Source organism: Helianthus annuus, chromosome 7 (assembly GCF_002127325.2).
Source record: "Helianthus annuus cultivar XRQ/B chromosome 7, HanXRQr2.0-SUNRISE, whole genome shotgun sequence".
Classification (NCBI taxonomy): Eukaryota; Viridiplantae; Streptophyta; class Magnoliopsida; order Asterales; family Asteraceae; genus Helianthus; species Helianthus annuus.
The window spans coordinates 123,350,237-123,374,516 of record NC_035439.2 but is presented as its reverse complement, the minus strand read 5'-3'; the positions used below and the strand labels follow the sequence as shown (position 1 = coordinate 123,374,516).

The 24,280-nt window shown below is 34.6% G+C and overlaps 2 protein-coding genes across 2 annotated transcripts; both read left to right on the top strand.

The window, feature by feature from the left end:
- The first annotated feature begins 3,206 nt into the window (after positions 1 to 3,206).
- Positions 3,207 to 15,756, top strand: LOC110868422. The gene is made up of 19 exons (XM_022117580.1): positions 3,207 to 5,482; positions 5,588 to 5,656; positions 5,747 to 5,945; positions 6,197 to 6,281; positions 7,548 to 7,661; positions 8,183 to 8,251; positions 8,466 to 8,547; positions 8,629 to 8,688; positions 8,776 to 8,828; positions 8,916 to 9,082; positions 10,104 to 10,272; positions 11,594 to 11,651; positions 11,731 to 11,787; positions 11,893 to 12,138; positions 12,984 to 13,045; positions 13,537 to 13,593; positions 14,342 to 14,435; positions 14,518 to 14,658; positions 15,363 to 15,756. The coding sequence occupies exons 1-19, from the start codon at positions 3,863 to 3,865 to the stop codon at positions 15,444 to 15,446; spliced, it is 3,486 nt and encodes a 1,161-aa protein (XP_021973272.1). The 5' UTR covers positions 3,207 to 3,862; the 3' UTR covers positions 15,447 to 15,756.
- Positions 15,757 to 19,642: 3,886 nt separating this feature from the next.
- Positions 19,643 to 20,264, top strand: LOC110868420 (splicing factor 3B subunit 6-like protein). Its single transcript, XM_022117579.2, has one exon. The coding sequence runs from the start codon at positions 19,753 to 19,755 to the stop codon at positions 20,128 to 20,130; it is 378 nt and encodes a 125-aa protein (XP_021973271.1). The 5' UTR covers positions 19,643 to 19,752; the 3' UTR covers positions 20,131 to 20,264.
- Positions 20,265 to 24,280: the final 4,016 nt, after the last annotated feature.

Below are 24,280 nucleotides of genomic sequence, written 5' to 3'. Positions count from 1 at the left end.
GGTTCACAAACTGTTTGTTGAACATTTTACAGCTCTATTCCTTACAAACTATTTGCCAAAATAGTGTTTTCATTACTTTTTCATTGTCTTATTTATTTATTAGATTAATGAATTTATGGATTTAATAAAAGGCACATTCCCTCTCAGGTTTCAGTTGCTTCAAATTTTTTACTTTTTATTCAATTAATCACATATTTATTTATTTATTTATATTTTTTCCATCAATACATGTACTATTTCTTATTTGTATTTTTTTCATACAAACTCATTAGATTTCGTTTTCTTTTTTTCTTACAACTAAACTCATTATATTTCATTTTTTTAATCAACTGAGTGCTTTTTATTTTTATTTTATTTTCTTAGCAACTCATTATATTTCAACTTTTTTCAGATCAATTAGTGTCGAATACAAAAATATAAATCATCTCAAATAAATTTAAAGAATGAAACACAAATCATAACAAAGATAATCGAACATTAAAAATGTCAAATACAAACGAAAATAGAAATGTCAAATAAAGTCGAGTCATTATGGATCTCAATGCCAAACAAATTAAAAGCAAACATGTCAAAAAAATCAACCCGCTTAATTCATTATTCTAGGTATTGCTTAAGTCATTTTATCAACAACTTTAATGATAAGTTTCACAAATCACAACTAAAAGCTATAGCTTATCGTGTCGGGGTCACCAAGCAAGTTGATTTTTTTACATGTTTTCTTTTATTTTTTTTGGCATTGACATCAATAGTCTTTATTTGACATTTTTATTTTTGTTTGTATTTGACATTTGTAATGTTCGATTATGTTTGTTATGCTTCGTATTTCATTCTTCAAATTTATTTGAGATGATTTATATTTTATGTATTTAACATTAGTTGATCGAAAAAAGTTGAAACATAATGAGTTGCTAAGATAATAATATAAAGATAAAAATCACTCAATTGATCTAAAAAAGAAAATGAAATATAATGAGTTTATTTGATTAAAAAAGAAAATGAAATATAATAAGTTTGTAAGAAAATAAAATAATAATAATAAAAAGCACTGTAGTGTGTTGATGGAAAAAAATATGATTAATTGAATAAAATTAATTTGAACCCACTAAAATATGAGAGAACCTGTCTTTTTCTTAATTTGTTAATCCAATAAATATTTTTTTTGGAACGACAATCCAATAAATAAATGTGACAATGAATAAGTTAATAAAAAGTAATGAAAACACAATTTTGGTAAATAGTTTGTAGGGAACACCAAAATGGTAAATAGTTTTCCCTCAACACCTTTTAAGAAAAAACTCAAACAAAATAGGTAAAATGACATGACACTGTTTGATTGGGCGACTTGGGAGTTTACCTATTTCAAGTGTCTAACTACTCCCTTCACCCTAAGGGATTTATTTTAAAAGAAGAAGATAGAGAAATGATGTGACATGGAGAATAAAAGACTAAAATGTCTTTTTGATTTAATTTGGTTATTTGTGATGTGTAAATATGTTATTGAATGAGGGGAGTTCCCATGGTTCTCTCTCGCAACTGAGATTGGTTTACTCTTGAACCGAATCCTATATATATATATATATAGAGAATTGCGCTAAAATGAGAACCACCCCGAGTTGTAAGAACCGCGAGAACCACACCATTCGGGTCGCCGTTTACCACGATTTTTTTTACAACTAGATGTGTGTATTATAAACACAGTCGTAAAAAAAAATTTTAAACGCCCCCCCCCCCCCCCCGAGGGGGTAGTTTTTTACACCACAAGTTTGGTGTAAAAAAAAAGAAAAAAGAAAAAAAATAAAAACACCAAACTTGTGGTGTAAAAAACTACCCCCTCGGGGGGGGGGGGGGGGCGTTTAATTTTTTTTTTTACGGCTGTGTTTATAATACACACATCTAGTTGTAAAAAAAATCGTGGTAAACGGCGACCCGGATGGTGTGGTTCTCGCGGTTCTTACAACTCGTGGTGGTTCTCATTCTAGCGGTCCCCTATATATATATATATATATATATATATATATATATATATATATATATATATATATATATTATCCATTATCTAGTGGAGGGTTCAAATGAGAAAATAAATTTAAAAATAAAAAAGATGAAATTTCAACCAATAAGAATTCTTTATTTTACTTTATTTATTTTTTGTAGTTAATATTAGAAGGGTATATTGGTAAAGTTAGATAGATAATTAATTATTAGTTTTCTTTTTTTTTTAATAGCAAACTACATTAAATTGTAACTTATTTTCAAAAAAAGTATTTTTTCAAAGAAGAAAAAAAATTAATTTAAAGTGTAGGATGAATTACGAGGTGTGTAGGATGAATTACGAGGTGTGTATGATAAATTTCAATATGTATATGATAAATTTTGATGTGTGTAGGCAAAAATATTAGTGTCGAGGATGATAGTCTTTATGACAAATTAATTAGTTAAAGATAATAATAAATAGAGTTAGGTTAACGTACAATAGCTTTTATCGTACAATATGTACGCGCTCATCTCAGTTGTCCGATCTGGTGCGAATTCAATTTTGAACATGCGATTTATGCTGAAAAAACCAACATGCGAAATTGCTTTATATACCAATATGCGAAATTGTTACAAGAAAAACAACATGCGATTTCATCCAAAAACCAACATGCGATTTGTAGCATGTTTTTTTAATAACATGCGATTTCATTATATCATACGTATTGTACGTTAAGGGATATTGTATTTTACACTTTTACATAATGATTAATGAGAGAAAAACTATTTTATGTTTTATAACTGAACACTTTTTTTTTTCTTCTCAAATGAACCCCATATACATACATATATATATATATATATATATATATATATATATATATATATATATATATTAAAAAATAATTCGAGCCAACCGAGTCGAACCTAATTGAGCGGACCTTTGTTCATGTTTGGTTCGTTTCAAATAGAACCCATTCGAACCGAATACCTTTTTCAATCGAACAGAATTAAACGAGCAAATTTTAAACATTTTTAAATTAAATAACGAACGAGTCTCGAGCGTCGAACAATTTAAACTCCCTACCCTTATCACGTAGGTTACGTTTAAGATCCAAACCGTTCATTTCGTCATCATCTACCATCACCACATGTCAGCTTCTAATAAGTCACCTGTACCGGGACCCACTCATCTCGCCTTTTACCCTATCCACCCCCACCCCACCCACCCACCCACCCCCCCTTCTCGTGCCTTCCCCATCTCACGACTTTTCGTTTCTTACTCCCGCGAACAACAATATTTCAGTTTCCTTCGTTACCGCTCTATTCGTTCTCCAATACGCACAAAAACCAGATGCAGATTCAAACACACACCACCAAAAAACCCTAGGTTTTCAAATTCGATCATTTACGGTTAGTTTTTTCTCTTTTATTTTCCTAATTTCATTCTAGATCTGTAGATTATATACCTCTGTGTGTTTATATGATACACAAATACATATACATACATGTATGCATGAATAGTTTATCGAGCGATTGAAATTGCGAGTGTTTACGGTGTATTGATAGGATTCAGTAGTTGTTTCGCTGTTTGAATTTGTGTTGTTTGGAGGAAGTAGGTTAGAATCGGATTTTGAGCGGTTAATTTGTTGTTAAATTGTCGTTGAATTTGGAAGTTGATTAAGGAGGAGTGTGTTGGATTGTTGTATGACTGGTGTTAGAGGCGGAATCGTGTGATTTAGGTGTCTGGAAGAGGTATAGTGAGGGGTTTTGAGTTATAATTTAGGAATTAGGGTTTTCGGTGTGTTGTTTGGGTTGAATATTTGTATGTTGTAGTGTGAATTGCTTGATATGTGAGTTTTTGAAGTTGTGGAGGGGTGAATTAAGGATGAGAGAAGGGGAGGCTTGTGTGGTGGTGGTGAGTAATGTTGGGGAAATGGAAAGTGAGAAGAATCAGCAGAAGCGTGACCGGAGATGGCTAGCAGGTGGTTCTGATATGGAACCTGTGGTTAAAAAGCAGGTGAAAGAGGGTTCTGTTGATGATGAAGTAGATTCATGTGCTGTAAGTCAATCAGAGGTAGACATGGTTTGCGTTGAAGAAGAGCGTTGTGCTAGCAGGCTGCCTGCAGAAGGCGTTGAAGAAGAGCCTTGTGCTAGCAGGCTGCCTGCAGAAGGTTTAAATGATGTTAAACCTCAGCCTTGTGTTGAGCAGAATATGAACGAATCGTCAGATGGTCTGTCACTAGAGCCATGTGGTAGAAAGAAAACAGCCGAAGATCAAAATGGTGATATGCAAGACTCATTTAATGAGGAACTTGCTCAACAGTCTTTGAAGATGACAGATCAACAGATATGTGAGATGAAGCAAGGAACCGAGTGTTTAGATTATATTGGTACAAATCCTATTGAGCAGTCTGTTAAAGAAGTTTCATATGACATGGAGCTAGATTCTTCCGGTGGGAAGCACTCATCAGAGGTTTCAAATGACATGGAAATAGAGCCTGTAATTGAGCAGCCTGTCAAGGAGTGTTTGAACGAGATAGAACAAGTGACTCATGGTAGAATGCAGAGAACAGAGGTTGAAAGTGACAGTGACAAAGATCCTATGCAGATAGTAGGAGATAAAACTGACACTGAAGTAGAGAATTCTACTGAACAGCCCGTCAAAAAATATTTAAACGAGATGGAAATTTATGCTTGTGGCAAGATTCAGTCAACAGAGGCTTCAAATGAGAGTAAACCCGAGCCATATGTTCAAGAATCTGTCAATGAATGTCTGGATGATATGAAATTGGAGATTGATGAAAAGAAGCACACACCACAATCTATAAAGGATACTGGCATTGAGCCTTCTGTAATCAAGCAGACAACACATGCTTTGAATGACACTGCACTGGAGATTTATGCTGATCAGTCTGTTAAGGAGTGTCAAAATGAGACAGTTATAGATACTTGCACCAAGAAGGAGGCGAAGGAGGCTTCAAACGATGATATAAGTTCTGAGGTTTCAAACCCTAATGTATCACCTCGTGATATTTCTTCAAGTTTTCAGACCGTTAATAGCCAACCAGATGGGAAGCCAGTTACGAAAGACCAAGCTGTTTGTGGTGAAATTACATCGGCTTGTTCCGGGAACTTAAGCAGTGAGGGGAGCTCTAGCCAAGAGGAACACGGTACAAATGATACAAACGGTACAGTGTCAACATCACATGTAGTAATCGAGGTTCCAAAGCATGCTAGTACTGCTTCTGGTATCAGGAAAATTACATTTAAGTTCAGCAAACGTAAGGAAGACTATGATAATCAATTGTCTGCTTCTGCTTTGAAGTCTAACGGCAGTGCTTCTGTCAATGGGACCCGTAACGTACCCAGGTTAACTTATACTAGTGAGCAAGGGCTGCATGAACCTCGTGATTCTGTTGCTCCTGATGGTTATCCTACAACTGTTAAAAGACTCTTATCAACTCGGATTCTCGAGGGAGCAAAAGTGAAATATATTTCTGCTTCTGTAAGTTTCATATGTATTCAGTTCTTTACTAATAATTTTAGCTAAAAACTTTATCATAATTCATAACAGAAACTCGCATTTTTATATCCATTTGCATAAATCCAGGGGGAGCTTATTGGAATTATCAAGGATTGTGGCTATTTATGTGGCTGTGCAACATGTAATTTTTCTAACGTAAGATTCTCTTGTGTTTTTAAACGGATGAATTTTGGAATTTTGGTATTGGACTGCTACACTTGCTTAATGGTTGAATGACACACGCAGGTTCTACGTGCTCATGAGTTTGAACAACATGCTGGTGGAAAAACGAAGCACCCTAATAATCACATATTTTTGGAGAACGGAAAACCTATTTACAGTATAATTCAGGCAATGAAGACTGCTCCTCTCAGCACAGTAGACGAAGCAATAAAAATGGTAGCTGGTTCGTCTGTCAACGAGGAACTCCTCCAGGTTTGGAAAGGTGACATCATTTTTATTTGTGGACTAACGGCATATTAATAGTTTTCCTTGGAGATACTGAAGGAGGTATAATGGATGTATGGAGTAGTAGTATAACTATATAACTATATACATGAGATTGATGTTGAGAATGATTTTGGCAATGGCAACATAAAATAAAACATGTTGTTTTGAATACTGAACTACTTAAAGAGCAAGCTATTACTTCTTCTTGATATCTCAATATTGCTTGAATTTTTATTTAATTTGCAGGGAGTCTTCTAAGACACATGGACATGGCTAATATAGACAACAACCATCATATGAAGCTTATGAACTTGTATCATTCAACAACAAGGTGCAAACCGTTTCTCATATATTTTTATACTTTTTATGGTATTAGTCTTGCTTCGAGGTTAAAAGGATAATCAAGCTTCTGTATGTATTGTACATGTTTCGATGTGTACTTGTAGTGAATATACAACTTGGAAACTTTTTGTGATACACACTATCTTAGTTTGTATTTTGCTTTATGGCTATGATGCAAATTGGATAGAACAAATAGAGATAATGCATTGTGATATAGTTAGAACTCATTTGCTCTAAATAGTTAAATTGAACTTTCTTCTTCAAATTTTACTATTTGTGTCAGTATGCCTCTTTAAACACATGCACACGATACGTAACATGTGTGCTTGTATGATATTCTGGAAATGTCTATACCATAGTCACATAAATTGCTAGGATAGCCACGATCTACGATCCAGTTCGTCTGTACCGAATCGCAGTACGGACGTGTTCCGGGAACGCTTCAAATCGCAAATTTGGCATTGAAATTAGCGTTCCGAACGTCGTACCTGTTGATTTAGTGATCGTAAATTGCTGATTTGCGAAACACCTTTCTTTATTAAATGGGAACCTCAAACTCGCTTAATTGTTCGATTAAGCGATTGGAAAGTCGCTGGAAATGGAGAGGATGAGCAGTGAGAAAGAACAGCTGCAATTTCTGCCGGCCAGGAAGAGCAGCGGTGTGTTCCTGCGTTTAAGCCTTCTAGGGTTTAAATGACTTTAGGTGTTTTAACATTTAACCCCTTTATATTTCACTAGTTCACATTTAATCCCTAAAACTTTTAAACTTTGCATAAAAAGTGTAAAATTAGTTTGTGTATTTTAACATTAACCCCCTCTATCCTCACTAGTTTAAATTTTCTCCTTAACTTATAAATTTATAAAAATAGCACAAAGTTTAACCGGTACATCGTACCACATCATATGGTACATCGTACCGGAGCGATCCGAAATGAGCCTACCCCCACTCGAACTGAATTTTAGAGACCTAGCGAATTGCGATCCCGTTCTACGTTCCAGTACTGGAGCGTACTGCGAACCGTGTGACTATGCTCTATACCTAACCTTTCTGTTGAGGTTTTTTTTTCTTCTAATATTTGGGTTGTATACGTTTGGGTTTTTATACTTTAGTGGCTCATTTCTGGATGACATTTGCGAATATTTGAATTTTATCTTGATTACTCTTAGACTATAGTAAATGACATTAGATGAATTGCAAATTCTAAAGATTATCAATTTAACAAGTATTTGATTATTCTTCTCTTTGCTTCACCAGCTACGCGAGAGAAGATGGTTCTAGCCCGTACTATTTTTATCCTAAGAGTTTCCCTGTGGAACCTCAACCAATTGTTACCGAGACATGGAAAGAGCGGAAATGCCCGTTTAAGAAGTATGCCCTTTCTTTATTCTTCTTTTATCTTTTCTCTCTCTCTCTTACACAATCAAACTGCTACATTTTTATATATGTATGTGTGTTTGCAATTATGCATCAATGTCTATACATACATGTTAAAGCATACATGGGATCTGTTGTAGGTGAGGCTTATCTGTTTAAAAGAAGAATAAAGAAATTGACACTGAGAAGTATGCAATTCATATATGATTATGAAACATATTGTAGTTTGCTTATATGTATAAATGTTTACATACACACATTAACCTGTGTACAGTGTGTCCATAAACAAAAATATTGAAAGCCAAACTTGCATAGGATCCAAGAGAGGTCCCATGCAATGCGTTTTGGGTGTGCTCTACTCATTCTTTGCTCATGTTTCACATTGTAATGTTTGTTTATGAGTCTGTGAAAGTAAAAAATAGTTACCCCTCATGGCTGATTTCTTGATATCGCTTCTTTCTTTGCATACATACATACACACATATCTCCTAGCTCATTTTACATGTATTTTGCAGACCAAAGTCATACACATCTAGCACTGCTTTTGAAACTAAACGAAGCGCTGAAGGTAGCCATAAGAAAAGGTAGTCTGTTTTCCATGACTTTTTTTTGTTATTTTATCTGCTGATGTAACTTGTACTATCTTACACTGGACTTCGAGGGCTCTAAGTTATTATTATAAAGTTTCATTTTATGGCGCATGTGAGGCATGTATTTTTGCTTTGCTTTTGTTTTTTATTGCTTTTACTGTCTTGCCTTAACTTTTTTATTTAGAAAATCTCTTTTATATGATGACAGGGATAATGATTTGCATCGTCTACTTTTTATGCCGAATGGGCTTCCCGACGGGACTGAATTGGCTTACTATGCCAGAGGAAAGGTGAATGTTATTTAATTTGAACATTGGATACTCTATTTATGTTGTGCATGTTCATCTCTTATACAAGACATATTTTGGCAGAAAATACTAGATGGTTACAAGCATGGGAATGGTATAGTTTGTAGCCATTGTGACACCGAGGTAAACTTTATTTTCTTTCCCAGACAACTTTCTGGTTTTCTGAACAGAATCTGTTTTCTTATTTACACTGATATTTTCTTTCGGCAGATCAGTCCTTCACAGTTTGAAGCTCATGCTGGATGGGCTGCCAAACGTCAACCGTGAGTGCTGTTCTGGAAGCAAGTTCTAATAGATTATTGAATTATTGGGCACTGTGTTCTAATAGCGATAGCTCTGTTCATGTGCAGCTATCGTCATATTTATATTCCTAATGGGCTTACACTCCATGATATAGCTATGTTGCTTGCAAATGGACAAAGTATTACAACCAGCAACAGTGATGATATGTGTGCAGTATGTGGAGATAGAGGAGAACTAGTTATTTGTGATGGGTGCCCTCGTGCTTTCCATGCAGGTCGAGCTTTATCTGTTCATTACAATAATATTGCATTCTTATTTAATCCACTATTTTTTTTCTTTTTTTTTATTCTCTTTATGTTAACAAGATGTCATTATTTATGTATTTCTTCTATACTGTATTGACATATTTCTATTTGTCAATAAACATCTGCTTCATGACTAAGTGTGCATTAAAAGCCCTTTTTTTACATGCTATGCAGTTAATGCGGTAAAATATCGGATATCGGTCAAGGACCGATATTTGAGATATAGGTTATCGCGGTGGATATTGGTAATTTTAATATTATGCAGAATTTCTATATATAGCAATCTTACACTAACAATTCAGTATACTCTCCTACCATTAACAAATTAACCTTTTGCAAACACTAACAATAGTAGCAAGTGTGAACTGCTAAGACTTAAAACACTAACATTTAACATTAACAGTAAACATTTAAGACTTAAAACACTAATGGCAGCAATAAGAAGAAAGACAAATGGTAGAACTAAGAAGAAAGGTACTGATATCGGGAAAATTAGTTATATATCAGTCAAATATCGGTCAGTATCGCCGATAATATTGGTACTAATATTCTGACCGATGTTTGACACTGATATTTTACATGGGGACCGATAACTGATATATCGGTGATATATCACAGATATTAACTGCATAGACAACATGTCATTATTTATGTATTTCTTCTATACTGTATTGACATAGTTCTATTCATCAATACACATCTACTTCCTGAGTAAGTGTGCATTAAAACCCTTTTATTTACATGTATCCTCTCTATGTGCCAGCAGTTTAATATCTTGGTTTGTAGACAGATGCAAATTTCTCTGTATTTAAACGCATGTGTTGCCTGGGTTTTCTTTATATTATCTGTGAATCAACACTAATGTTACGTGTAGTGTGTTTGAAATCTACGTACACATAGATATATCTAAAATTTGTTATGACATTGAAAAATGTATGACTAGTATGTACTTACAATGTTGAACTAATATACATGGCTTCTTTCTTGCAGTTTGTTTGGGACTGGAGGGTGTACCTTCTGAAGATTGGCACTGTCCGTACTGTAGAGACAGTGTTGGTTCTGGTAGAAAAGCTGCTGCAGAGTTCAGACCGATTGTTATTCGATTGACCCGGGTTGTTAAAGTCAGAGAATACGAAACTGGTGGCTGTGTTATTTGCAGGTTTGTGGATGCCAGCTCAAATTTATCTTTCATATGTTAGTGGTGTTAATATGATGTTTATGTTTCATATATATCTGGCATGATGTATAAGTACTTGATTTTGTTTTCTGTGAGAAGGGAGATGTTGCTCTAAATAAGATTTAAACAACAGGAAAGTCTTTATATTTGCATGTAACTCAAGCTAGAGAGGTTCAGGTGTTCTGGTTTGTTAAGGACACAGCTTTTTTTTTTTTAATCATATGTGATGCTTATACCCACTTACTAAGAATGCATTTGTGCTCTGAGGTTGATTAAAAAACTATAATTACACTTAGTTATAGTGATAATGTTTGATTGGCTGACATCATAGACTATGCGGTTAATATCGGTGATATATCGGTCCCCATGTAAATATTGGTGTCAAATATCGGTATCAATATTATTGGTGATATTTACCGATATATCATCGATTTTCCCGATATCAGTACCTTTCTTTTTAGCTCTACCGTTCGTCTTTCTTCTTATTGCTGCTATTAGTGTTTTAAGTCTGAATCAGTTCCTACTTGCTACAGTTGTTAGTGTTTTGCAAGTTGCAAAGGTTAATTTGTTAATGGTAGGCGAGTATACTGATTGTTAGTGTTAAATTGTTATATATGTATAAGTTCTGCATGATATTAAAATTACCGATATTCCATCGATATCCCACCGTGATAACCTATATCTCATATACCGGTCCTTGACCGATATCCAATTTTTTACCACATCATTAACCACATAGATTAGTATTTTGTGGTTTAATTATTCAATAGAAAATGAAATATATGACATATCTACAAAAGTGGGTTTAATTTGTTAAATATAGAGATGCAACTGAGTCTTTATAGCCATTCACTCATTCTAATAGTTCCACATATGCAATTCTTCATCATTTCAAGAATTCAAATTTGGAACTATGCATTTTTGTGTTATCAAGGGTGAAAATTACAGAACATACTTCTAGCAAGTAATAACACGTCAAAAGTGTATTTGTAGTCGTCTTCCAATATTCAACTTGTATCAGTTGTGTACCGAATCATAAAGAGCAGCTAAAGAACATAATTTGGCAACCGTATATCTTCTTTTTTTCCATATAGTATCTAGTCAAAATGCAGAGGTGATTATTTGGATAGGCTTAATATTTGTAAAAAAATAATGTATTTTTTCGTTAACTTCTTTATCTATCTTTATAGTGCTGTATCATAATTTGTTCATCATTATTTGATACGTTCCTTGTATTAGTTGTGTTCACACTTCTTTAAATTTGCATTAAGTTTACAAATCTGTTTTTGTGTTCCTCTATCAGGGCCCATGATTTTAGTGTTGCTGAATTTGACGATCGAACAGTGATGTTATGTGATCAAGTATGCATGATCCTTTTCTGTTCCGTTTATAATTATGTTTTGTTCAATTATTGTAACATTTGTGTTTCATACTGCCTAGTGTGAGAAGGAATACCATGTTGGCTGTTTAAGAGAAAGCGGGAGATGTGATTTGAAGGTAAGCTACAGAATCATTGTTGTATATAAATAAAAATAATCACTTGATGTACTTTTAGGCAACTAAATATTAAACTATATTCTTTAATCGTAAATTCGTAACCAGGAACTTCCATTAGATAAATGGTTTTGTTGCAATCACTGTGATATGATCCATGGTGCTATTCAAGACGTGGTTGTCAATGGAGCAGCTGTAGTTTCAGGTTCGATTTTGAGTGCGATTAACAAGAAACACATAGAGAAAGGTGGTGTTAGTGGATCTCCAAATGAAATTAGGTGGCGGATGTTAAGTGGAAAAAGCCGCTATCCTGAACATTTGCCGCTACTGTCAAGTGCTGCTGCCATTTTTCGAGTATGTTTATTTTTTAATTTTTTTTTTGTTATTGTTGCTAGTTTTATTATAAAATGTGGCTTGCCTATTACCATTGTGCTAAAGACTGCTTGGTGTTTATATTTTATTTTTAGCTACGTACATACATACTTAAGATAATAATCTCAGCTTAAACACGTAGAAAAGATAAGAAAATGCAAGCAAAAATAACAAGATTTGTCTTATCAAATTAAGCAGTAGATTTTTTTCACTGATCAACATTTCTGCTTTCATATACCTTTTCCGGATATTTATAGGGGGTGGGGAAGGGGGGTTTAGGTTTTTTTTTTTGGGGGGGGGGGGAGGTTTTTTTAGCATTTAGCTTGGGGGGGAGGGGGGGGTTAGGTTTTTTTAGCTATTTTAGGTTGTGTTCACATTGGTTCTCAAGGTTCTCACAATAAGGGTGGTTCTCGCATGAGCCCCTCCCTATATATATATATATATATATATATATAGTGAAAGTGTAAAATACAATATCCCTTAACATACAATGCGTAAGAGATGAATAACATGCGTAATTAGTTTTATAACACGCGTGATTAGGTTTTTACCCCATGTGTGATTTCTGTTTTTGTACATGCGTGATTATGTTCATGCGTAATTGTGGCTTTCAACATGCGTCATGTATGGTTTTTCAACATGCGTCATGTATGGTTTTTCAACATGCGTGATTAGGGTTTTAAGTTTTATAACGTGCGTAATTTCATCTTGTACGCATCGTACGTTAAGGAATATTGTACGTTAACCCACCCCTATGTATGTATATATATATATATATATATATTTAAAATTTTGTTTGGCTAAAGTTACGTGGTATCTGTATGCAGGAGTGTTTTGATCCCATTGTTGCAAAGTCTGGGCGTGATCTGATACCTGTAATGGTGTACGGGTAAGTTGCCTTGTTATTGTACTTGATAATAAGTTTGGGCATAGTTATTAATGCAAATAGTTATTAAAGAATCTAAAGCTAAAGTTAATCTTGGGCATAGTTATAGTTATAGTTATAGTTATAGTTATACGTTCACAGCACTGGATCCTCGCTTTTATACCCATTACCAGAACAATTGTAGTTTTGCATGTCTATGTAAATGATAAGAAAAGCTAAAGCTAAAATTGCTACAGATGATATTTTACATTTTTACCCAATCTTTTCATAAAATCTATCAGATTTTGGTTTCTCGGGGCACAATTTTCCATCCTTATCAGTTATCACTGTAGGCCATGTGTGTGATGTTAGATGATGACAATTAGATAGCATAATGATCTTGTGTTTCACCCGTTTTCTTTTAATAGGTAATTATGTGTCATTAAGCACATAGGTATTTAAACTATAAAGGCTTTATGAACGATATCATCATCATGACTTGCTTCAATATGCAGGAGAAATATATCTGGGCAAGAGTTTGGAGGAATATATTGTGTCGTTCTAATGGCAGGGTATTACTTCTTTCTTTGTCTATATCCCTGTTTTTACAACGTTTCCAATTTGTTCTCTAACTAGTATGGCGTCGAAACTTTAAGTAAATCGAACTTATACTGTCAAATATTTGACCCGACTTGATTTCGAACAAAATTTACGTCAAAACGTTGACCAATTGAAAAGGGACATAAAAATAAGCACGAAAACGTGGGATATGAAAATAAGCACGGAAACGTATTATATTTGACATGACTCATTATAGAGAAAAATTATGTCGAAAAGTAAACCAACTTGTATTTATAAATAAGCACGTAAGAAAATAGTACCACGCGTCACGGAGGAGTCGAAACGTAAAGTAACTCGAATTTATTCCGCCTAGTGAAAACGTTTTATATTTGACCCGACTCATTTCTGAACAAAACGCAAACCAACAAAAAGCGTACATAAAAATAAGCACGAAAACGTATTATATTTGACCCACACACATAAAAATAAGCACGTAAAACTCGAGAGGGGGTCAAAATGACATTTTATAAAGTTTTTAGAAAGCTAAGTGGGTGTAAGAAGTTGAAGGGTTGAATACACAAAAAGCAAAAAACAAAAACATGGGTTGGATGGCATTGTTGTAAATTTGCCAAAGAAAAACAATAAAAAATAGAGGTTGTGTCTTAGATACTATTCCTAACACACCCTCTTTTGTTATATTAATAGTTATATATTCACCTCTTGCTATTTCTTGATCATTATTTTAACATACATGCGCAGACCGATAGTAGTATCTGCGGGTCTCTTGAGAGTTTTTGGGCGGGAGGTTGCTGAGCTCCCGCTAGTGGCTACAAGTAGACAACACCAAGGGAAGGTGGGTGTTGACTAGATGGTTTCCACTTTCCAGTTATTTGTTGGTTCAGATAAAGGCTTATCAGAATGCTGTGTGCTTGCAGGGGTATTTCCGAGCTCTTTTCTTTTGTATCGAGGAGTTACTTCTGTCATTGGGTGTTGAACTCCTTGTGCTTCCTGCTGCTGAAGAAGCCGAGTCGATATGGACCAAGAAATTGGGTTTCCGGAAGATGAGTGATGAGCGGGTAAGCCCAAAGATAAATGATATCACATACTAAGTAGTTATGCGGTAAAAAATCGGATCGGTCAAGGACCGTTATTTGAGATATTGGTAGTTTTAATATCATGCTGAATTTGTATATCTAGCAATTTAACACTAACAAATCAGTTTTGCAACTTGCAAAACACTAACAATTGTAGCATGTGGGAACTCGTTAAGACTTGAAACACTATCATTTAACACTAACAATCGACAATTAAGACATAAAACACTAATAGCAGCAGTAAGAAGAAAGACGAATGTTAGAACTAAGAAGAAAGGTACTGATATCAGGAAAATCCGTGATATAAATATCGGTCAATATCGCTGATAATATCGTGGTACCAATATTCTGACCGATATCTCACCAAGGGACCGATAACCATATATCAGCGATATTAACTACGTAGATCACATATTACTGAAATGAATTTTACACTGTTTTATTGATTGTAGCAACAAACTTTAATTTAGGAGCATGCCAGTTTATATATCGCTGAGTGACATCTTATTTGTCATTTTATTTGTCATTTTAGTATATATGTGTGTGCCACATGGCATCTAATATGTTTTATGAAATACAAATTTAAAGGAAAAAAATATATTTTCAAACCTGTAAATAAGTTTAGTTATGTCCCTTATGTCATTGACCAATGCGTTGGTATATATATCTAACTTTGATGCATACAGTATTCACAGTACTCGCGGGACATTCAGCTCACCATATTTAAGGGAACATCAATGCTAGAGAAGGAACTGCAGTGTGGAACGTAACGTTATAATCGCTTTCTTTGTTCTTCTGCCATCCAAAGAGTAACTGCGGATTGTGAATTATCGCGCGACATATAAAGTTTTTTTTTTTAGACCAGAATAGTAGTCAAGGGTTATGCAAATAAACAAGAAAAAAAGGGATTTAAAAGATCTGAAACTTTTTATAAACCAGATTGTCTAAATACCTTCTATTAGTTATGTTTTTTTATTTGTTATTGATATATTACAGTCACTGCTTGATACAATTAAAAGCTTTGTCTATGATATTGATACGGGAATTTTGAAATCGATAAGAGAGTTTCTTTGAATTGTTTCTGGGATTCTTCATGTACTGGTTTTGGTGTGTAGTGTATGGCGATTGTATTGTGTTCCAATTGTCTAAATTTATCATGTATGTTATTTTAGACGAATTCCGTCACTTTTGTACTTAAAAATAATCATGTGTTCTATGCTTGAAATTTCTAATAATTATAAGTCTCTCACATACATAATATTAGAATTGAAAGTTATACTAAATTGAGCAAATTGCTTATCTAAGGGCTTCAAATTAGCATTTGTATGACAAACTCAACCAACATGGCAATGCTAGACCATTCTAACATAACAACTAAACGTGTACACAATTAAATGAGGGAAAATTACTAAAATGTCACTTGACCAACCAAAATTATCAAAATGTCACCCTCATGCGTTTTTGGAGGGACTCCTGCAATATGGGATGCGTCCATTTGTACACTTGAAGAGTCCATTTTCCCTTTAAAATTAAGTAATTATGATGATTGAGGAGCTTACACGTGTCCGACAAAGCTGATGCGTTGACAGTCGACTCCTCCCATATACTTGGTAGACTCCTCCGATATACTTGGCAAAGTCCTCCCATTGGCTCGACAGACTCCTTTCATATACTTGGCAGACTCCTCCCACATACTTGGCAGACTCCTCCCATTGGATCGGCTGACTCTTCCCAACGGCTTGACGGACTCCTTATAATTTGACTAACTCCTCCCGTTGCTCGGCTGACTCCTCACATTTCTTTTTAATTCTATCACATATTTATATCTATTTAATATAACATTACATTACAACATAACTTAAAAATTAGAAATATAACATAAAACATTACAACATAACTTAAACATTACAACATAACTTAAATATTACTAAGTTATGTTGTAATGTTTTATGTTATATTTCTAATTTTTAAGTTATGCTGTAATTTTTAAGTTATGAGGAGTCCCCCAAGCCATTGGGAAGAGTCAGCCGAGCCGGTGTGAGGAGTCTGCCAAGTATATGGGAGGAGTCTGCCGAACCAATGGGAGGAGTCTGCCAAGTATATGGGAGGAGTCGGCCATTGACGCATCAGCTTTGTCGGACACGTGTAAGCTCCTCAATCATGGACTCTTCAAGTGTACAAACGGACGCATCCCATGTTGTAGGAGTCCGTCCAAGGACGTATGAGGATGACATTTTGGTAATTTTGATTGGTCAAGTGACGTTTTGGTAATTTCCCTATTAAATAATTATGTGGAGTATAAATTCTTGCTTGGTACATGTTTAAGGAATCTTTACCCGTCTATATATTCACTTGATAGCCATTTAACCACGAGTGCTTGTGGAGAATAAATCAAGATTAAATGGAGCATGCTTCATACTTCAAGAGGATCACTTTTTTACTCCTCAAGAAGGGAAGAAAAAAACAAATATTCTTAACATACTAAACATACAAATTGAAGGAAAACTCAAAAAGACAAGGTGACATTTTTGTAATTACCACCAACTATCAAAGTTACTATACAAATGTCAAAAATACCTAAAAAACACAATTTTTTTAAACATTTTTTATTAAAAAATCGCTACATTTCGTTAGCAAAAAAAAAAAAAATTTTTTTTTTGCTGCTACTAAAAGTAGCGAATTTTTAATAAAAAAATGTTCAAAAAATAAAATAAAATAATTTGTGTGTTTTTTTTTTATTTTTTTTTAGATTTTTTAGATTTTTTTAAGGTTTTTTGGGGGTTTAGTTTTTAGCATTTTAGCTTGGGTGGGTGGGGGGTAGGGTTTTTTTTTTTAGGTTTTTGGGGGTGGGGGGTTTAGTTTTTTTTTTTTTTTTTTTTTTTTTTTTTTTTTTGGGGGGGGGGGGGTGGGAGGAGGGGTTAGGTTTTTTTAGGTATATTTGTAAAGTAACTTTGATAGTTATTGATAATTACAAAAATGCCACCTTGTCTTTTTGAGTTTTCCTTCAATTTGTATGTTTAGTATGTTAAGATTATTTGTACAAGAACTTTACCCTATAAATGTAATGGGTAAATGGGTAATGGCATGTAAATCATGAACCGGAGGCGAGTTTGACTCACGAGGTGCCATGGACGGTGATGACTTGTCGCCGGTGGTTGTCTCAACTCCATAAATAGAAGGGGCTATAGGGTTTCTAGAGAAGAAGAAATCAGAAAGAAGAAAGCGGACTAAACAGAGCTACATAAGTACTTATGGGTTCATTCGACACTAATATATTTATTTTACTATATAGAACGTATTTTGCAAATCTTCCGAACAACCTCAATGTTATTTTACGATCGACACCATAGATTATATTGAAAAAAAATTGACCCTATTGCAATAGAAAAATGTATATACTTTTTACTAAATCAAAAACTTTATAACTAATAAAGTTTTTTTTTACATAGTAATTAAGCCCATCTCTTAACCAACTAAAGACAAATGTCATATTATTTACCCATAACACAATAACCTATTATCCAGTTTTTTTTAAACCTAACTACAAAAAAAGACCACCTAATTTATCCAAATCAGCATTCGGCAACTGAAGAGTTGATCAAAATTCCTCATGCATCCTGATCAAAACTCAAATCCTTTTGATCAAAATTCACTTTTGCCAAAAACGATAGTCAATATTGAAGAACCAAGAATGAGAGTTGATATTAAAGAACCAAGAACGACTATTGAAGAACGATTCTAATCAAACATCAAAGAGGACAATATTTTGATTATATATACGAATATAAACTCTCCATGAAGAGTGAATCAATGATATATTTTTTCAAAGTGTTTGTTTATTTTCTATTTATTATTTAGTTTGATTTTTTTCTAATAAGTTGTTTTGGTTAACTTTAAAAAATATCGTATTCCGTAACTATGTTTATATATTTTTTCAACATTGCTATATAACTTTTATTGAAACTGGATACCATTTCGTTGTCGTGTCAAACCGAACCAAAATGGACGATGAATGATAATTTATTATCTGTTTTGTGTTTAATTTTTTTCAACATTGTGATGTAACTTTTATTGAAAATGGATATTATGTCGCGATCGTACCAAACTGAGCTGAAACGATTAAAAAACATCTGTATGATGCAGGTATTTAGTTTTATTGTTTTATGATTTCGACAAACTGGCACCATATCGCTATCATACCGTACCGAACAAGATCAGTAACGGTACTTGTATCCATTTTTATGGCTTCATGTTTAATAATGGATATTGTGCCGCTACCTTTGTGAACCGTGCCAAAACCGAAGGAACAATATCAGTTTCGGTGCCAGTATATATTTTATTGTTTTTGTTTGCAATAAACTTACACCGTATCGTACCGAACAATATTGGCACCAGGACCTATATCACTTTTATTGTTTTTGGTTTGGATAATTTTTCATTTATACAACTCTGTCCGCGATGGTATATAAATATTGATACTTCGATGATCTGAACCGGTGTTCGCTTCTATCGTTTTCGATCGATGTAAAACACGTGTTGATATCTATACATAGTGAATGTATTACTGGTACTTTAGCGAACAAAGCGATACCGATCCAGTGCTCGTGGTTCCATACCGCCGCAAGTCACGGTCAAATACACTAGTTATTCATTAACAGTGAAGGAATCAAACCTTAAAATATGTCTAAAGGTTAATAATTTTTATTAGGTAAACTAATGTAAGTTTCATTCCGTAATTTTATTTTACATCACATTAACAAAATTTCAAATAGTGATTATTACTTATCAAACATACAACTTTTTAAAACTAGATATCCAAAATAATTTTGCATTATTAACTACCAACAAACATACAATAATACAACTATTCAAAACTAGACATCAAAAACAATTTTGTATAATTAACTACTTAATAATAAATAAATTAAAAATACATCATAGTTCGATAATCTATAAATAGAGGGGGGTGTCATTCAGGAAACCGTGAGACAACACATTCCTCAATCAAATCAAATACCCAAATATCCCAAATACCTTCTTCGTCTCCAAAACCCTAATTTCCCAAACAACTCTCCAATGGCGGCAATCAGTTTACGTAAGGGAAACACAAGGCTCCCACCGGAAGTAAACCGAGTCCTCTACGTCCGCAACCTGCCATTCAACATCACATCGGAGGAGATGTACGATATATTCGGAAAATACGGTGCAATTCGTCAAATACGAATCGGAACCAACAAGGATACTCGCGGCACTGCCTTCGTCGTCTACGAAGACATATACGATGCGAAAACTGCTGTGGATCATCTCTCTGGGTTCAACGTTGCGAATCGGTACCTGATTGTGTTGTATTATCAGCACGCGAAGATGAGTAAGAAGTTTGATCAGAAGAAGAAGGAAGAGGAGCTTACGAAGCTTCAGGAGAAGTATGGTGTTACTGCTAAGGATTTGAAGTGAGTTTAATGTTTTAGGGCTTCTAATTGTGAGTTTTATACTATCCTTTGGTGATTATGTTTGTAAGATTATGAATAGTATGAATTTTAATGCTTCAATCTTCTTATAAATGTAAGGTTTATTGTTGTTGATTGATTTGTTTTTTTCCCTTATGTTTGTGATAGTTTGTTGTTGTGTTAAGATTTAGAGGTAAATATGAGACTGGATTTAAGATGGAGATTTGATGGCCTGATAGGTTTAGAATTTAGTATTTGAAAGAAATCGTATTGAGAAGTAATCTCTATGGGACTTGTGTCTTGTGACGTGTCTATTTGTGTTAGAAGCCCTGGATATGTAACTGCTCAGGATATCATCTTACTGCCTTATGTAGAAATCGTCGATAATACACATCATATAGCTAGCATGATGGATGGATAATTTGCATTTTGAGTGTTGAAAGATCTTAGAACTTGTTTGACTCAGTCTTTGGTAAGCAAGAACAGTGTGTGTTGTTTTTGGTTTAGGAAACCATAGATCCAGGGTTTTAAAAAGCGTGCCTAGGCGCGAGGCGACGCCTGAAGGGGTTCTGACTCAAAAAAGCAAAGACGAGCGAGGTGCGGCTTGAGGCCTTTTGTGCAGGGAAGATTTTGTGCATATAGTGTTTTAGGTTGTGCACATAGGTTATTCCTATATCAGGTCATATATAAGGTTTATTTATAGCTAATTTTTGGGTAGGTGATGCTAAAAGCCTAAAAGAAATATAAGAAAATTTATATATACAAATTGCGCCTCGTGTTTGAAAAGCGGTGCGCTTTTTCTGGCTTGCGTCTTGGCACGGGACCCTATCGCCTCGGTGCGCCTAGCTCTTTCTTAAATCAAGCATATATCCGCTGAGTGAGTCCATTGCAAACGTTTTTTAATTGCTTTCAAGATTTAGGACCTCTTTCTGCTGATAAGTCCTTTGTATATACAAAAAATATCGAGTGGATGAATCCAATCTAACCAGGGATTGTTTGATTCACTCTACAAATGACAGTTTTGACCCGTTACCCTACCTACCTGACTAATACAAGGAGTGACATTTCTGCTTTGTAAATTTTACCACCCGCTTCAGGATCTGCATTTGCATCAACAGTAAATATAACCTCTCACGTGTCAAAAGAAATTTGTTGTAAAAGAAGGTGATTTCAAGGTTTACCAAAATCACATCTATCTATTTTCATATGTTTGCAACTCTATAAACATCAAGATTGGGTTAAAAAACCTTGAAGTGGGTGATGCGGTCTGCAGAAATATATCGATCTTGCTCCTACTAGTTTATGCTTTTTAACCCCTTGAAGGTCACAACCCGAGCTCAAGTTGCGTTTTATGTTGTTCTATAGGGCATAGGCCACCTCTAATAGGGTTGTAGGCTGCAAAACATAAATCATGAGGTACTTAAGTTACCAAGGCTCCTGCTATACGGCCCATTCTTTTGGCTCTCTTCATCTGTTTCTCTACAAAAAAATGTGCACTTTCTGATAAGTTAAAGTTGCATCAAGGGCTAATCGCTTTACAAAGAACAATCGTACTAAAACTGAACCAAACTAATGACTAAGGAACATCGTTTTGTAATCGCTGCCATGGCCACCTCCATTGTCGCCACTAGCCAACATAAAAGGATATAGTGGGTGGACCTATTTTGTTACCTTCCAAAAGCGACACATTACAACACGACTTCAATTTGGTCATAAACAGTTTTGACCCGAACCAAATTGATACTTCCCTAAAACGAACCGGTTTGACTTGAACTCATTTTACTCGGAATCCGCATTGACACAAACTGTTCTGACCGCAACCAGTTTGATTCAACCATCTCAAGACATAAATAACATGCTCACACGGTAAACCTGATTATTTCCTAATCAACCAGACGTCATGTGGCTAGTTCATGCACCGTTCAAGTGGCACATTTCTTCCTCCTGCCTGTTGAAGGTTGAATTGGTTTATTAGAGCATAACAGTCACAAATTTTATGCATTAAATTAGGCTCCAGCTATGACATGTGTTCTCTATTTCGAGTGTTCTTTTGTGCCTTTTGTAGTACTATCAGCTTTCGCGGCGTATACATCCCCCCCCCCCCCCCCTATTTTGGGTCTATGGGAGTATGAATAAAAAGTTCATATATAAAGGGTAAAACGGGACCATCACTCGACACTAAAATAAAGTAACATGTATCATATAATCTAACAAAATCAATGAAGGATATACAGAGTTGAGAATGATAGAAAAGAGAAGCGCTCCATGGTGCTATGGACACGAAAGAACCACGTCGATAGAAAAATGTGGTAATAGAAGTGAATAAAAATGAGATGATGATATTGAAAATGGAAGTCTTGAAATGGTAGAACTCTGAATGGGGACCAAAAGCTGAAGTTATAAAGTATACAAGTTGTCCACTGAAGGACCAAATGGATATGTGATGAATGTAAAGTGGGAAATTTTCTTTTTCAATGGTCCAGATAATAATTTTTTTTTTGAATATATTACTTTGTATTGTCTATATGATCTTTTCTCTATAAAGTATTTTCAGCCTTGTATTGTCTATGTTACACAAAATCAGCTTTGAGATGATACAAGAAATCAATATTGGATCAGTTCTGTTTAAATGTAATGGAAAACATGAATAACATACCTGTTACAGCAGACAGGCCGGTAGAGAATCCAGTCAGAGATGCAGCCATAGAGTTCGACATGATTGTCAGGATGATCTGGTTCATCCTTAGGGTGTAAGGTAATGATGGTGAAGAACCGAAAGTAGGGTTGATTTCGGTTATGGGGAGAGAGACGAAAATTGATGTTATGAGGGTTTGTGATTGTGTAATTTGTGTAACCCTTAAACTCTCTAATAATCTCCTTATTTATACACCCAAGAGGAAACCTAATTAGTTAATAAGGGTAATATGGTCCATCAACAATTACCAACTAATTATTAATAGGTTATTAATATATTTTGATCTAATATAATATAAATGATTATAAAGGCTACAAGATTAAATATTACATTAACAATATATTTAATCTCACATTCTCCCACTTAGCCGAGTAATCATTTATCATGAGTATTAGGTAAGCCTGGCCAGGAGTTAACACTCATTTTAGCTTTAAACCAAGAACTATAGCATAGAAATACAGCCGTTGAATCATCATTCGACTCAGGACCCCCATTAATCATACTATAGCCTCAATTTAAAACCTAATAGTTACGATCAAAATATGTATAAGCCCTTTAGCGTCTGATTTGTATTTATATTTGTTTATATGTCATTACACCGGCAGAACATATGTTAGAGACATACAAAATCAAACTGAGGAAATTTTATTAATTAAAACATAAGCTAGTACAATATGCCATTAAATAAGGTCTTTAATAAGTCCCATATTCGATACATGTTCTTCGAAAACTTTAGGTGGGAGACCTTTAGTCATCGGATCCGCAGGCATATCTTTAGTACTAGTATACTCAATACAAAGATTATTTTCCTCAACTCGTTCACGTACGAACAAGTATTTTGTATCAAGATATAAACCAGCTCCAGTCGAACTGTTACTGTTCGAGAAACTAACGACAACTGAGTTATCACAGTAAAGCTTCAATGGTCTAGAAATGGAATTAACGATTTTGAGTCCAGTGATCAGATTTCTAAGTAACATTCCATGACAGGTTGCGTTGTAAACAGCAATGTATTCTGCCATCATCGTGGAAGTTGTAGTTAACTGTTGTTTATGACTCTTCCATGAGATAGGTCCGCCTGCTAACATAAAGATGTAGCCCGAAGTGGATTTCTTGTCATCTTTGCATTTGGCAAAGTCAGAATCAGAATAACCTACCACTTCTAAATGATCACTTCTTCTATAAGTCTGTTTATAGTCTTTCGTCCCTTGCAGATATCCGAGGACCTTCTTAGCTGCTTTCCAGTGATCTAGGCCAGGATTAGTCTGATAACGGCCTAGCATTCCAGCAATATAAGCGATATCTGGGCGAGTACAGATTTGAGCATACATCAGGCTCCCGACTACTGACGCGTAAGGTATCTGGCTCATTTGCTCCTTTTCAACCTCTGTTGTCGGACACTGGAATGAACCGAAAACATCTCCCTTAACTACTGGAGCGACGGAGGGTTTGCACTGTTGCG